Genomic DNA, 15,080 nt, shown 5'->3' with positions numbered 1-15,080 from the left:
GTTCTTAAAGGGATTTTTAAAACACATGTACTTGCTGGGCATGGTGGCGCACGCTTGTAATCCCTGCGCTTGGGAGGCCGAGACAGGAGGATCGTGCAGGTTCGAAGCCAGCCGTGCTGGCTTAAGAGACCCTGTTTCCAAAAATATAAAAGTATAAAATAGGTCCGGGAGTGTGGCCCAGAGGTAGAAGGGCTTCCAGGAACCCCAGTACCAACAACAACAACAAAAAAAAAAAACATGTACTTGCAAAGCAAATCTATGACAATGAACTATAGATATCAAATCTTCTTAGAAAACAAACATGTGATATGAAAAATAGGAGCTTCTTTATTAATACTCTAAGCTTTCAAGCAGCAGGGCCAATACAGAGGGTACTTTTGAAGAAGTGATGAGCATGGCTACCATTCCAGAGACCTGTGGGGAGTGCCGTGGGATGTGGAAATGCTCATGCCGTCCCTGTAGATTCTAGTGAAGTTCTTCTAATGTGCAGTGTGATCGCCAGAACAGGGCCTCCCAAAAGCAATGCCTATTCTGAGGACGAATCCCTTCCCAGGTCACCATGGGTACCACGGGCTGGGATGTCTGCACTCACACGGAAGGAGGTGCTCGATTTCAGCTAGCTTCTCATTTAGGGAAAATGTAACTTTCCCCATCCTAGTTCATAGGTCCCCTGGATTCTATCCCATTGAGAAAGTGACTGCTAGTGTCTACATGTGGCGATGCCAACCTGACATCAGCAGAGTGTGGGGATGGAGAAGAGGAAGCAAAAATCTCAGAGCAGGATGAGGGCCTGTGGCCTGGGGGGAAGGGCAGGCTGGGAGAAGAGCACCACGAGCCTTTTCAGGGTTGCAGGGGTGTCAGGTCTCCCCCCGGAAGGGGCAGCAGGAAGGAAGGTGATACAGGCGGGAACATGGCCATGGCTCTGGCTACTGCTGGAAGTGCCTGGCCATTACCAAAAAGCAGGCCTGGGAGCAGGAGAACCATGCCCGAAGCCACATTGGAAGTGATGCTCGTGCTTGGGAATGGCCTAGCCTGGAGAAAGAGCACGTATACTCTTAGGCCCCAGGATTTGCAGAAGGAGCTCAGCCCCCGCCTTCCCACCCCCAGCCCCTCAAATAAGTGCTCGGGGGGCTGGGGATATTTATCTATGGCCTGGGATCACTAAGAGTAGAGAAAAGGGCAAATTTCGAGGAGCTGATTGGATGCAGCGTGGACAGGGGAGGGATTGTGGCTGTGGAGATGGGGCCAAATGTTTTGTGTGGGGCCACAGGCTTGGGGAGGTGGGAAGGCCAGCAAGGGGCAGCCTTGGGCAGGAGAGTTGCGGCAGGCTGCCTGCCTCCGTGGGGACTGGGAAGGACATGAGCGCTGCCTACATGTCTACCACTTTCACTTCCATTGCCCAGGCTGAGCTGCTCATGACAGCTTGCCTCTTTGGCTGGCAGGGCATGTGTGCTCAGTGATGTTTGGGGTGCTGCTGCCAGCGTCTCAACACCCCAGTCCTTGCACCTGGAGAAGCTACTCAGCTGTCTCCACTTCCCGCAGGTTAAAATTCTGCTGACCCAAACCTACTCGGTGAGCCCTTCATCAGGGTCCTGGATGCCAAGGGCAGCCCCTGGGCACCACCCATTGCCTGTCTGCTCAGAAGCTGGCAGAGCAAGTGGCAGGAGAAAGGGAGGCTCAGACGTCACTAACGCCGGTGCAGAAAGGCACGATGTGGGGGTCGCACACACTGCCTCCCTGCCTGGCCAAAGTCAGGCTCCACTCGGATGGACCCTCAGAGCACACCTGCATCATCTTTCTTTAAAAATGCACAAAGAACAAACAATTTTCATCTTTAGAAGTGGCAGGAATGTCATTGGAAACTAACCTGCGCTTATTGGTTTTATTTAACTCTTGACAGGAATAGAATACAACATTAAAAATGCAATTAACTTGGGCACTGGGGGAGAAACACGCCCATCAGATAGATGTCTTTGGGGTGAGGGGAGATGTTTGTACCTCATAAATCTTACAGTTCTCACAGTCACACTCCAAGGTAGATGAGGCTCCCTTATCACCCCAATTGTTCCACTTGTGGTAATTACCATTAGTCAGATAAAAAACAAAGACTCCCCTCAAATTAGACCATTTCCCAATAAAAAAAAAAGCAAAGGGACTGGAAGTCTAAGAGAAGCAGGGCAACCTACCTGACGGATCAAGACCATTCCGTCTGTGGTGGTCAATCTCACGTGTCAGTGTGGGCTGCTCTGGTGTTTGGACGAACGCTGGCTTGGCGTGCCGTGCCTGAAAGCGTGTTTCCAGCAAGGCTAACAGTCGAAATCAGTCAGCTGAGTTGAGCAAATGGCCCTCCCTTATGTTAAGGCGGGCCTCATCCAGTCGACTGAAGAACTACTAGAACAAGAAGGCTGAGTGCGGGGTCCTCCTGCTGCCCACTGCTCTTGGTACACCAGTCCTTTTCCACTCCCAGACTCAACTTGTACCAGAATCACTCCTGGGTCTCCAGCCTGCTGGCTGGCTACATATCTAGAGCTTGTTGGCCTCTCTAGCCATAGAATCCAACTCCTTATAAGCTCCTCGCCTACCTTTCTTCTCTCTGTATCTCTCTGTTACTCTCTCTTTCCTCTTTTGTTTTCTCCCTCTTTCTTTTTGTCTCATCTTCTCTTCCTCTTTCTATGCCTCTTTTTGTCTTTTCTCTTTCCCTCCATCTCTCTGTTCTTTGTGTGTGTGTGTGTATGTGTGTGTGTGCTGTTCTCTCAATTTACACACACACACAGAGCAATTTTTTCCAAGGCAACCCAGGGTTCCAGCTGGCTAGGTCACAAGCTCCCTCACCGGCCACACACCACATCTGGACATACAGACATGGCCCCCTTCTAGGAGCTTGGGGAGGGCACCGCCTTCTTAATAGTCATGCGGCAAGATGGCTTTGTTTGTCAGTAGAACTGAATCAACACCCACTCAAGATGCAGGGGATATGGACAGGAGCTGAGCAGACATTAGACAGGAGCTCACTCTGAGAGATCAGAAGCAACCCCTCCACACACACACACACACACACACACACACACACACACACACACACACACACTGCTGCAAAGTACTACCAACTCCTGCTTCAAGAATACTGAGCATGTCTGTCAATGTCCCCAGGACCCCGAAGACAATCAAAAAAAATAAAACAGCCTGAGGTCAACCCACTTCCTACGGGCCAGGCTGACCAACTTTGCCAGGGGTCACCTTGTTAACCACCGCTGTACACCCAGATTTTCTTTGCCACATAAAAGGCTCAGTATCAATCAGTGCTAATTGCAGGTTTCTGTGCTATACCCCTGGCTTAAGCTGTTTAGCAAAAATTACACTTCATTACATTTTATACTAATCAGCTTTAAGAGCAGAGTGCAAAATTAACTTGAAATAATTTCGTGCTCACGAGTAACCTTTATTTTTTAAATTGTGGTGTTTTGCTGTAACTGTCCTTCCTACTGTATAATCACAGTGTTCTTGTCATGAGGGCACAGCGCTCACACAACAGCTGTTATCTTAATCAAATATCAATAGCTCATCTTCGTGTCAACGCTAAGCCAATAGCTCATACCATTTGTTACTTCATAAACTTCAATACCATAAGTGTTATTGGTTAAATAAATGCTCTCTAAAGTGTGCTTTAATGAATCAGAACCAATTTTTAAAATAGCCTCAATTTAAATCCTGAAATATGCAAAATTCAGGACTTCTATAAAATATTAAAACTTTCAGGTAGCCAAATGTTCAGCTGTGCTTCAAGCATGCACCCTCTTCTAACAAGGTCTTGATTTCACTTACAAGTTAAAGTAGGAACTGCGTGTTCAGGATTCACCCCAGTGGAGACCCGGCTCCTGATATGTATTTCTGCTCTTTTCTAATATATTTTTGGCACACATGTGGCCCAACTTGTCCTTCAAAGCCAACACTGAAGCAAAGAAATGTCATGCTTACCATGACTTTACAATCACATATGTAAATAAGATTTGGGGGTTTCATTCAACTCTAAGTTCAGTGCCAGACAACAGAATAATGCAACACATCAAGAAGGCCAAAGCAATCTCGAGCCACATTAAGAGAACCATCACATCTAGGAGGCAGGAGGTAATAACTGTGCCCTGTAATTGGAACTTGCCTGGAACGCCACATTTAAATATGAGTGCCTCCCTTGGAAACAAAGAGACAATAGTTGTATTTCAAAGCAGAACAACTTAGATGGTAAAAGAGCTGAAATCAGGCACTTGGGGACTCAGAGGGAGGCAGGTAACAAGGCTTCCTGCATGTCACAGCAGTGGGACTGCACTCATCAGTAAAACTCCAGGCAAGAAAAGCCTTCTGACACTCAGCTGATCAGGCATGGAGCAAGCCACGGTGATAGGGCCAGTCACCGGTGGATCTCTGGAAAGCTGTACAAAGGGCACCTAACAAGAGGTTTTCTTGAATCTACCCTAAAACGTGAGGGTTTCACTAAAATATCCTATAAGCAGAGCCCAGTAGTCTCCTTGAACTAAGGAGAAAGCACTGGAGGTCCTCAAATGCTAAAGAGGTTAGAGTTTATCAGTCAGAATGCTGAAGAACAGAGAGTTTCACACAGCGAGGACTCCAGAGATCTCCAGAGGGTTCTCCTTGAACATACGGCAGAGTGCTACTTAGTGTACACATGTGGACAAACCCAAGGCCAGGCAAAGACCACCCTACCTTCAGGTTAGAGGGAATAGTGCCTATTCCCATCAGCCAGGGGAAAAATTAAAAATCACAAGGCATAGTGTAGAATGTTATAAAAATAGTTTAACATCAAGAATGGGATAAATTAGCCCTGGATTAATAGTTGCTCCTAAAAGGCATAAAAGTAAAGCCTGAAAAAAGTAAAACTGTTTTCAAAGAACTTAACCATGGTACAGAACAAAGCTCAAGAATATCTATAGGAGCAGAAACATATATGTCATAAAACATATCTAGCAAACAACATAACCTAACAATGACTGGCCTCCCATCAAGGATTACCTGGTATACAATAAAAGCAAGAAAATAATACACATAATGAGGATAAACCATAATCAATAAACATCGACCCAACACTGGCACAGATTTTTTAAAAAGATCACTTAAAAGGTAATAATAAACGCAACTATTAAACTTTTCGTGTATTTCAGAAGATGTTAACCACACTTTTTTTTTTTTTACATTTTGTAGTAATGGGAATTGAACCCAGTGGCATTCTACCACTGAGATACACCCCAGCCCCTTTTATTTTTTATTTTGTTTTTTTTTTCCATTTTGTTTTATTTGTTTTAATTGGTGCAAAAGCCATGAAAGGCCTTTCTTTAAGAAGACCCAAATTGAGCTCACCAAGTGCTGTGTGCGTGCATGTCACCATCACTGAACTACAGTATGATGTGAGACTACAATGTACCAATAAAAGTATACAAAAAAGAAATTGTAAAAGATAAGTAAATAAAAAGATCCACATTGAATTTCCAAAAATGAAAACTGTAAGGAAAGTCTGATTTTAAAAAATTCAATGGATGAAATTAACAGTAGACTTAACACTTAAAGAAAAGATTAGTGACCTTACAGACATAGCCATAGAAACCATGTAAAATTAAACACAGAGAGGAGAAAGAGCTCAAACAGCTTCCGTGTATTGTGGGACAACTTCAAGTGGCCAAGTATAGACACAATAGGAATCCCTGAAAGAGAGGAGACTTGAGTCAAAACATGACCGATAGTTTTCAAATTTATGAACACATAAATCATCCATTGAGCAGAAAAGCTCAACAAACCTCAAACACAATAAAGGTGAAGAAAACTACACAAAAGTACATTATAATCAAAGCCAGGGATAAAGACTAAAGTCTTAAAAACAGCCGGAGAAAAAAGGTTACATTACCTAGAAAGAAAATAGGTAAGTAGATAAGGATAACAGTAGATGTTTCATTGAAAATTGTGCCAGCTAAAAGACAGTGGTTCATTGTCTTTAAATTGTTAGGGGAAAAACCCTGCTAATCTAGAATCTTTTGCTCAGAGAAAAGGGCTTTCAACTATGAAGGCAAAATCGTGTTTTTAGGAATGCAAAAGCTAAGACTATTATCACCAGCAAAACTGCACTACAAAAACTGTTAAAGGAAGAAAATAAAAATGAGATTACATGGAAACCTGGATCTAGACAAACAAGAAATGTTAACCAGATTAGTAAATATAAAGACAGTTATTCTTATTATTTAAATATCTTAAAAGTACAGCTATTTGTTTAAACTCAAAATAATGACAATGCATACAATACATGTAAAATAAAAATGTGCAAGAATAGTAGATAAAAGACTCGAAGGGAAAACATTATTAATTTTTCTACACTATAAATGAAGCCAAATAACATCACTCTAAAGTAGACTGTGACAAATTAAAGATGTATGCTATGAACTCTAAAGAAACTGATAAAACAACAAAATAAAAAGCTATAATTAATAAGCTAATAAAAGAAATAAAATAGAATCATAAAAATGTACAATTAACCTAAAATTAAGGCAGACAAAAATAGGAACAAAGAACAAATGTAGCAAATAGAAAACAAATAGCAGAATACTAAATTTAAAACCAGCCATGTCAGTAATCTCATTAAATATAAATGGACAATGTGCTCTAGTTAAAAGACAGAGATTATCAGACACTGTCAAAAGCAAGACTAAATGTGTGCTGTCTAGAAACACAGGCAGTTTAAAGGAAAATGATAAAGATAGATCATTCTATGTCCAATCAAAAGAAAGGTAGACTGGACACATTAATGTCAAAGAAAATTAGCATGGGTTGGGAGACTCATAGAGAAGAGTTAATTCATCAAGATGATATAACAATCCTAAGTGCTTACAAAGCTAATAACAAAACCCAAAGTTCATGAGGCAAAAGGTAACAGAAAAAGGGGAAACAAAACTCCATGGATATAGTCAGAATTTCATGAACTAACACACACTCACTCACTCTCTCTCTCTCTCTCTCTCTCTCTCTCTCTCTCTCTCTCTCTCGTCTCAATAATTGATATAAAAAGTAGACAGAAAATCAGCAAGGATACTAAAGACAGAACCACACTATTCATCAAGCTGACCTAATTCACATGGTAGCACACCTCACCCAGTAACGGCAGAATACATGTTTTTCTTAGGTGCACAGAAAACATTAATATTTAAGACATGCCGTACTTTGGGGTTTAAAATTGGTCTCCAAAACTGGAAAAAGATTCTTACATACACCTACTCTGCTCTCTGGCCAGAATAGAATTACATTAGAAATCAATAACCAAGCTGTCTGCTAAATCCTTAAGAAGTTGGAAGCCAAACTGAACACTAAGGGTAGGCAGGACAACTGCTGGACAAAGATGCGTACGTCCTAATCCCCACAGCCTGTGACTGTGCTGCCTTACATCAAAGGGACTTAGCAGATATGAGTAATTGGGCTCCTGGGATGGGAGGTTATTCTGGGGTTACACGGTGATCCCAGTGTAATCATAAGCCCTGAAAGAGGGGGCAGGGGAGGCAGAGTCAGAACTTAGAGATAGACAGGAGAACCTAGGAGCTGGGGGATGTAAGGACTCAAGAGACATGGGTCTAGACGCTAGAAAGAAAGAATTATATAAAGAAAGAAATGAATTTTTCTAGAAAGCCTCCAGATTAACATGATGCTTCCAGTGCCTAGAATTTAGGCACCCTTGCCTCCAAGACTGCCCAATAATAAATGTACACCATCTTGCCGGGCGTGGTGGCGCACACTTGTAATCCCCACACTTGGGAGCCGGAGACAGGAGGATTGCGCAGGTTCAAAGCCAGCCGTGCTGGCTTAAGAGACCCTGTTTCCAAATTAAAAAGTATAAAATAGGTCTGGGAGTGTAGTCCAAAGGTAGAAGGGCTTCCTGGAACCCCAGTACCACCAAAATATAAAAAAATAAATGTACACCATCTTACATGACTGAGATGATGGTAATTTGTCAAAGCAACAATAGGAAGCCAATGCAAATAGCAGGTTCTGCTTCTCCAGTACAAAGTCAGCACCTTCCAGATGGCTAATGCCCAAGGATTTGCGAAGATACATAAATCCTGCGGAATGGTCTTCGGAGCTCAAAAACGGCAGGTTGCAATGCCAGGGTCATTTTCTTTTATTTGCATTGAAGAAAAAAAAAGAAAAGTAGGTCACACAGAAAGTTAATTGTTTAAGAATTTTTATTCACACACACCCTTTCTGAGAAAGAAACAGGAAAAGACCTAAAATGTCAGAGCACAGGGGCCACAACTGAGCCCATCTGAGCTCAGCCGCAGACAGAGAAGCCCGAGGCCAGGCCTGCATGGGGGGCACGGGAAGAGGACGCTCCTCCGCTTCACCCCAGACAGGCTCCAAAACACACCGTGACACATGAAGTGTAGGCCCTTCAGAATGGGGGAGAGGCATACGGCAAAAATAAGCTGGACGCAGGAAGGAAAATACTACATGATCTCACTTTTATGTGAAAGCTAAAAACAACCAAAATAAAAGACAGTTGAGCAGGGAGCAGGAGCGGTAACCAGAAGTGGTTGCTGTTGGTGGCTTGCAAGGCCCAGGTCCTGCTGCAGGCAGGAAGAGGAGGCCTGGCCATCCACAGGAAGTTTTCATTTAAAGCCTCCTCTCCAAACTCACACTGCCTGAAGCAGGAGCAGGGCCCTCCAGCGCCAGCAAGTGCAGCAGCTTGATACACAGCCGCCTTTGCTCCATTTCAGCAAAACTCAGAGCAGAGTCATCTCCACTAAGCAACACCCGGGCCCCCGCGCCACTGTTTGCCTCCATCCCACAGGAGGGCGCTCAGGAGGCGCCAGGAAGGCCCAGCATGTGTGCAAGGTCAGACCTTGCAGCTGAAAAGCCCAAGGCGCCGCCCAGGAGGCTGTGCACGCAGCTTTCCGGCCCTCACCACTGAATGGAAGACAGTGAAGCACAGGTCCATCCACGCTTGATGACTGGCTGCCTGTCACAGTCGGAAGAACAGGCGTAAGCCTGGGGTTCCCAGGAGGAGGGCCTCGCTGGCCGGCCCTGTGTCCTCAGACCACGCTGTGTGCCGGTCCTCAACCTCCAGGACCGGCCTCCTGTAGAGGGCACAGCAACATCGACTCCATGGGAGGACTGGGGAGGAGGAAGGAGCGCGTGTGGACACCTGTGGAGAGTGCGTGTAAACACATATAGAATGCGTGTGAACACCTGTGGAGCACGTGTGGAAACATGTAAACATCTGTGGAGAACACGTGTAAACACTGTGGAGCCTGTACAAATGCCTGTGGAGCTTTGTAAATACCCATGGAAAGCGTGTGAACGCATTGTGGAGAGTGTGTGAATGTGTGTGGAGAGCGTGTGAACGCCTGTGGAGTGTGAACGCATGTGGAGCACGTGTGAATGCATGTGGAGAGCGTGTGAACGCGTGTGGAGAGCGTGTGAACACCTGTGGAGCACGTGTGAACGCCTATGGAGCACGTGTTAACACTTGTGGAGAGCGTGTGAACGCCTGTGGTGCGCGTGTGAATGCCTGTGGAGCGCGTGTGAACGCCTGTGGAGTGCGTGTGAATGCCTGTGGAGAGTGTGTGAACACATGTGGAGAGCATGTGAACGCGTGTGGAGAGCGTGTGAACACCTTGGAGCGCGTGTGAACACCTGTGGAGAGCGTGTGAACGCCTGTGGAGAGCGTGTGAACGCATGTGGAGAGCGTGTGAATGCCTGTGGAGTGCAAGTGTAAACACCTGTGGAGCACGAGCCACTGGAAATGACACATGGCGGCCTCTGGGCCCCGCTGTCCCTGCTCTGCTGTGGTCTCTGCCTGAGGCCCGACTTTCTTTTCCACTGTGGCTCGAGTTTCAGATCACACACCTCCTCATTTTAGGAGGAGCCTGTTCCCTTGCTGCCCTCTGCTTACAACAGAATGAAAGCACCGCTCCCAGCGGTCTTCAGAGTGAGCGCTTCCCTCTGCCCGGCCTAAACGTCCCCAAGCACTGCTCGTTGACCCCGTCCCTCCGCTCCACTCTAAGACAACTAGGAATCCTGGATGGACAACAAGCCCGCAGCCCGCAGCCCCGTGCCTGGTGCACTATGACTGTGCCCTCGTGGGCTGACACTGTCTTTAACTCAGGGGCGGCAGGTGTTCATCTCTGTCTCCAGCACCCAACAGTGCCTGGACCTTAGGACTAAATGTGGCCTCAGAATACCATCTCTACAAAAGGTGCCAGCTGGGCACAGTGGTGCATGCTTGGAATCCCAGCATTCAGGAGGCAGAGACAGGAGGATTGCAGGTTGGCAGCCAGCCTCAGCTACTTAGTGAGGACCTTTGCAATTCAGTGAGACCCTATTTTAAAATAAAGAATCAAAAATAGGGCTGGGGTGTAACTTGGAGGTAGAATGCCCCTGGTTTCCATCCCCAGTACTGCAAAAAAAGTGCCCACATCCTGACCCCCAGAACCTGTGAACACCTCTCACTTCCCCGACAAAGAGAATTCACTTGCAGATGCCATTTAGTTTCTACCAGCCCACCTGGAGATGGTAAAGAGCCCCTGGTCTAGGCTGGCAGCCCAAGTCATCACAAGGGACTCTGTAAGAGAAAACAGAGATGGAAGAAAGAGCCAGGGTGGTGGCAGAGTGAGGACTCCGCCGTGGGACACTGGCTTGAAGATGGAGGCAGGGAATCCAGGCAGCTCTAGAAGCCAACAACAAACAAGGGGCCTGGCATCGGCTGCATCTCTGGAGGGAGGTGGCCTCCCCATGAGACCCGTTCCCAACTCCTGACTGTCAAGAGTGAAGGTGCTGATCGCTCGCTCCAGCAGCCACAGGAAACCGTCACTTGGTTCTTGATGCGTGAGTGGGTGGAAAGATGGGCGGGGGAGGGACCTGCTGCCACCAAACTCAGGCTCCCATCATGCATCTCGCCTCTCTGCCTCTAGCACCCATTCCTTTTCTTCTGGTGGCAGTACCCTCTTTCCCTCTGAAGAACCACCTGCCCTCATCCTTAGTCCACAGCGTTCACTGAGGCTGACCAGCTCCAGGGGTAGCCGAGGGCCTGGTTTATCCAATTAGAACACACATCTGCCTGGCCAGGGACTGGCTCAGAAATTGATGCATGACCCAAGCCAGTCAGAGAAGAACCGGCCCTGGGCCTTCTGCTGCGGTCGAGGAGAGAAAAGAGGTGAAGTTCCATCTTCTCCACAAGGAGAAGACAGAATAAAGATGGTGTGGAGAGAAACACTCCAAGCCTGGGGACAGGGACTCAGCTTCTCAACTGCAAATCCCTTTATACCCCCACATCCATGCATGCCGCTGATGCAGGCCAGCAAGCTCTCATCGGAGCACCAATAGTAGTTATGTTTCTATCGTTGCAATTCTTCCTCCCACCTCTGTAGCCTTCACTGCAGCCCTCTCTGCCCTGAAACTGTCTGCCCCACCCGTTGGGACCCGCTAACCTCCTTCTTTGGGTCCCCAGGCAGCCTTGCCCCTGCAGGGTCCTTCCCTGAGCACAAGCCCCAGCAAGGTCACAGAGGCTGGGCACACCGTGCTGTCAGGGCCAGCATCCTGATCTATCTCACAGGGCACAGCTCGTCTTTCCCACCCCCTCCGCCCCACCAGAAGCTGGCCTTGCGTGAGCCCATGTGCAAATGGCCGGTAAATGGAATCCACTGCTGGAAGAAATCTCAGCCACGCGCACATCACCTCAGGGCCTCCTGACAGCGGGCAAATGCTGGTCGGCACTTCCTGACTGGCTGCCGTTCCCACGGGGAGCGAGTGGGACAACGTGAGCCTGCGGCACCGCGGGGTCATCCGATAACACATCCAGCACGCACCACCAAGCCCTAGAAGTTGAAATTCTGATTCTCGAGGCACTGGGTGGAAGCCTAACTTGCCATAAAACTAATTATGTGTGCATCAAGCAATTATGCAAAACAGGTAAAGAGCTTTGAAGGAAAAACAATGGCTGTGGCGGCACTGGCTCTGCGGATGCCCTCGGAAGTACTCGGAGGCACCTCTGCTGCGAAGAAATCCCCGTGATGTGCGCCCTCATCTGTGGACGCCAGAGAGAAGATAGAAACAAAGGGGACTTTAGGTAACCGAGGAGAGTGACCAGCAGGAGAGTGGAGGGAGGAAGACAGGGCAGAACTGATCCAAGAAACAGCTCAAATGAAGCTGTGCCCACGTGTGAAGGTATCTATGGCTACCAATCTCACTATCGCGTAGGGAGGGGCGGGCAGGGGGTAGTCCCTGACGGGAACACACCAAGACCCGTGCACACGTTTGTCTGTAGGACTCTGAACTGCACTGTGATGTGGAATTACCATGCACCAGCAAAAACATAAAAAATTACTTTAACTGGCCCATCAAAAACATTTTTAAAAAGAAATCTGGATACGGCTTATGAAAGTACGTGTTGAAGACTTAGACATGAATCGGACATTCCCCGTCGTTTTCTGACTCTGTGGACCTAATATATCCCCCAAAACATGCGGCGGGTCAGGGCCACGTGTCTATGCTTGGACAAGGGGAGCAAGCCACTCTGTGCATGAGCAGTGACAGAACTAGACATCACCCTTTCCTCGTGAATCAAACAGGCACCTCAGGCTTAAGATGCCCAAGCAGAGCCCAGAATCCCGGCCGAGTCTGACTGCAGCCCAGCCCCCCTGCGCTTCTCCATCTGATCAAGCCCAGACCTGGAGCCGTCCTTGCCCCTCCTTCTCGTCACTCTCAACTTGAAGCCATCAGCAGTGTGATCCTCTCTAGCGCCAAACCCCACACTGGAGCCTCCCGCTTCTCCCTCCATCCCACGCCCAAGCCCGGCGGGCAACATCGTGTTCCTGCGACGTCACCCCACCTCCACAGCTGTGGCCTCTGCACAGTGTGCAGCGGACTCTACGCACCTCTCCTGAAGCCCTCCAAGAATGCGTACCTCGCCCAGCATCCAGCCCAATGTCCTGAGTGTGGCCAGTGAGCCCTGAGACCTGCCAGGACGTCCCCTCGGTGCCTCCATCCGGGTCACAGCACCACTGTCCCTTTGCTGCTCCATAGACAAGGTCAAACCACCCACCCGCGTTCGGCCTGAGAGCAAAGCAGCTCGTGAGAGCCAACTCCGAGTCCCCGGGGCTTGAGAAGGTGAGCTGAGATCAGTGAGGGCCAGGCGCCCTCCTCCATCCTACAGCTTCAGCATCCAAGGCCGTGAGACAGGAGAGACGCGCAGGGCACAGGAGCCCTGTGTGCGTACTGCGAGCGTACTGCACACAGAACTTGCTCTGAGTCCATCAGATAAATATGGCGCCCAAGCCCAGGCTCCGGGCTGAGCCTCCCAGGGAGCCTAGACCGTGCAGGAATGGAGAACAGATGAGTGGGGACCGAGGAAGTGACTTCCACACAGCTGAATGAGGAGGAGACAGCCAGCAAGGATGTAGAGGAAGAACCCAGCCCACCTCCTCTGTCCCTGAAGACCATTCCCCTGAGCTGTGTCCCTACTCTGGGCAAAGCTCCACCAGCTTCCTGTTCTCTGGCACCGGTTGGATGTGCCCAAGGGACACACTTGCAGGAGGCAAAGGCTAGCAGGAGGGAGGTCAGGCTCTACCCCATCTGCTGTAGTCCAGATGGAGGCTGCTGCCAAGGGCCCCTCTTTCCTGAATGAAGCTCTGCCCAGGCTCAGGAGCCACTTCCCCCCTGCCACCTCCATGCCAAGGAGGCAAAGTCTCCTTCAACTTCAGCCCACGAGTGCTGCCCACCCTATCCTGACTTCTTCAACTCTGCCTGAGCCTCTGACCAAATTCTCTTCAATTACCTCTTTTGAAAACACCTCTTTCCTGCAGGGCCTTCTATGAGAGGTGGCTGTGCCCACACCACTATAAAAAACACAACAGACTGGGTGGCTTAACTACAAACCCAGGTCTCTCACAGTTCCAGAGCCTGGGGAATCAGATCAATTTTCCAAGTTTCCCTAACTGGCCCAGAAAGCAGACAGAGCTCTGGCCTCCCTTCTCATAGGGACACTGATCCCTCCAGGGGATCCCACCCCCATGACCTCACCCAACCACAGTCACCTCCCAAAGACCCTGCCTCTAAAAGCCATTAAACTTGGGATTAGGTCTTCAAACTGTGAACTTGGGGTACATGAACACTCCACCCATAGCTCTAATGTGGTAGAGACTGGATTTGAACCCTGGTCTTCAAACTCCATGGCTTGAACTCCTAGAGTCTATGGACTCTTGGAGCTGGCTCAGGAAGCAGAAATCCGTGGTCTTGTGTATCGGATGCCATCCCTGCCCAAGAGGCAGGTGTATGGTGAGGAGCAAGTGGAAGAGAGACCTCAGTGAGGGCTGAGACAGCCACCCAGGCACCAGCCTCGGTAAATCCACCTGCTAGCAGATCCTTCTCCACAGTGCAACAGCATCAGAACCGTCAGCAGGTCATCTTAGGAAAAATGAAAGAAAAGCCGCTTCTTAACGTGCTCTGGTTACTCCTCCTACTGAACAAGATAACCCCGAAGTCTAGAATTAGCAAGTAGCCTGCTGAAGGTTATGGGCAGATGTCCTGCAATTCTTAGCACAAAATGTGTTAAAAGATGCTTCACTTTGGTTCTTTTTATGTTTGCAGGGTCTGCAGTGGTGCTGGCCTTTCTCTTCTGATATTGATAAATCGTGTCTTCTGCCCTGTTTGGATCCGCCTGGCTGGAGGCTTATCAAATCTGTTGATCTTTTCAAAGAGCAGACTGTATTGTTTGGGGGCTTTATTTTGCCATTTTTCTGTTTTTAATTTCATTGACTTATGCCTTGTCATTATCATTTCCTTCCTTCTAGTTGTTTTGGAATTGATCATCTCTCTTTTCCAGTTGCTTAAGAAATAAATGTGTATTCTTTATGCAAACCCCTTCTTATTTTTCAGTCTAAGTATTATGAATTTATGTCAAGGCAATACTTTACTTTCATCCCCTCAAGTTTTGTCTTTGGTATCTTTAAGTTTTAATCTGATGGAAAATACCTTCTCATCTCATCTCTCATGTACTTTTCCCTGGGCCCATGTTGTTCAGAAGAGTGTCCTTTGGTTTC

General features: G+C 47.9%; 1 protein-coding gene across 1 annotated transcript in view; it reads right to left on the bottom strand.

Annotated features, from left to right (window-relative positions):
• Positions 1-8,754, bottom strand: part of LOC308262475 (gamma-aminobutyric acid receptor subunit alpha-5-like) — a gene marked incomplete at both ends in the record, with an annotated part of 33,130 nt that extends 24,376 nt beyond the window's left edge. The window contains 3 exon segments of the mRNA XM_080694885.1: positions 1,570-1,645; positions 2,187-2,283; positions 8,680-8,754. Coding sequence (XP_080551011.1) covers positions 1,570-1,645; positions 2,187-2,283; positions 8,680-8,754 — 248 coding nt within the window.
• Between the last annotated feature and the right edge of the window lie 6,326 nt (positions 8,755-15,080).

The sequence above is a fragment of the Muscardinus avellanarius genome (assembly GCF_963383645.1).
Source record: "Muscardinus avellanarius genome assembly, chromosome: 4".
NCBI classification, from domain to species: Eukaryota; Metazoa; Chordata; class Mammalia; order Rodentia; family Gliridae; genus Muscardinus; species Muscardinus avellanarius.
This window is presented reverse-complemented; position numbering and strand designations above follow the sequence as displayed.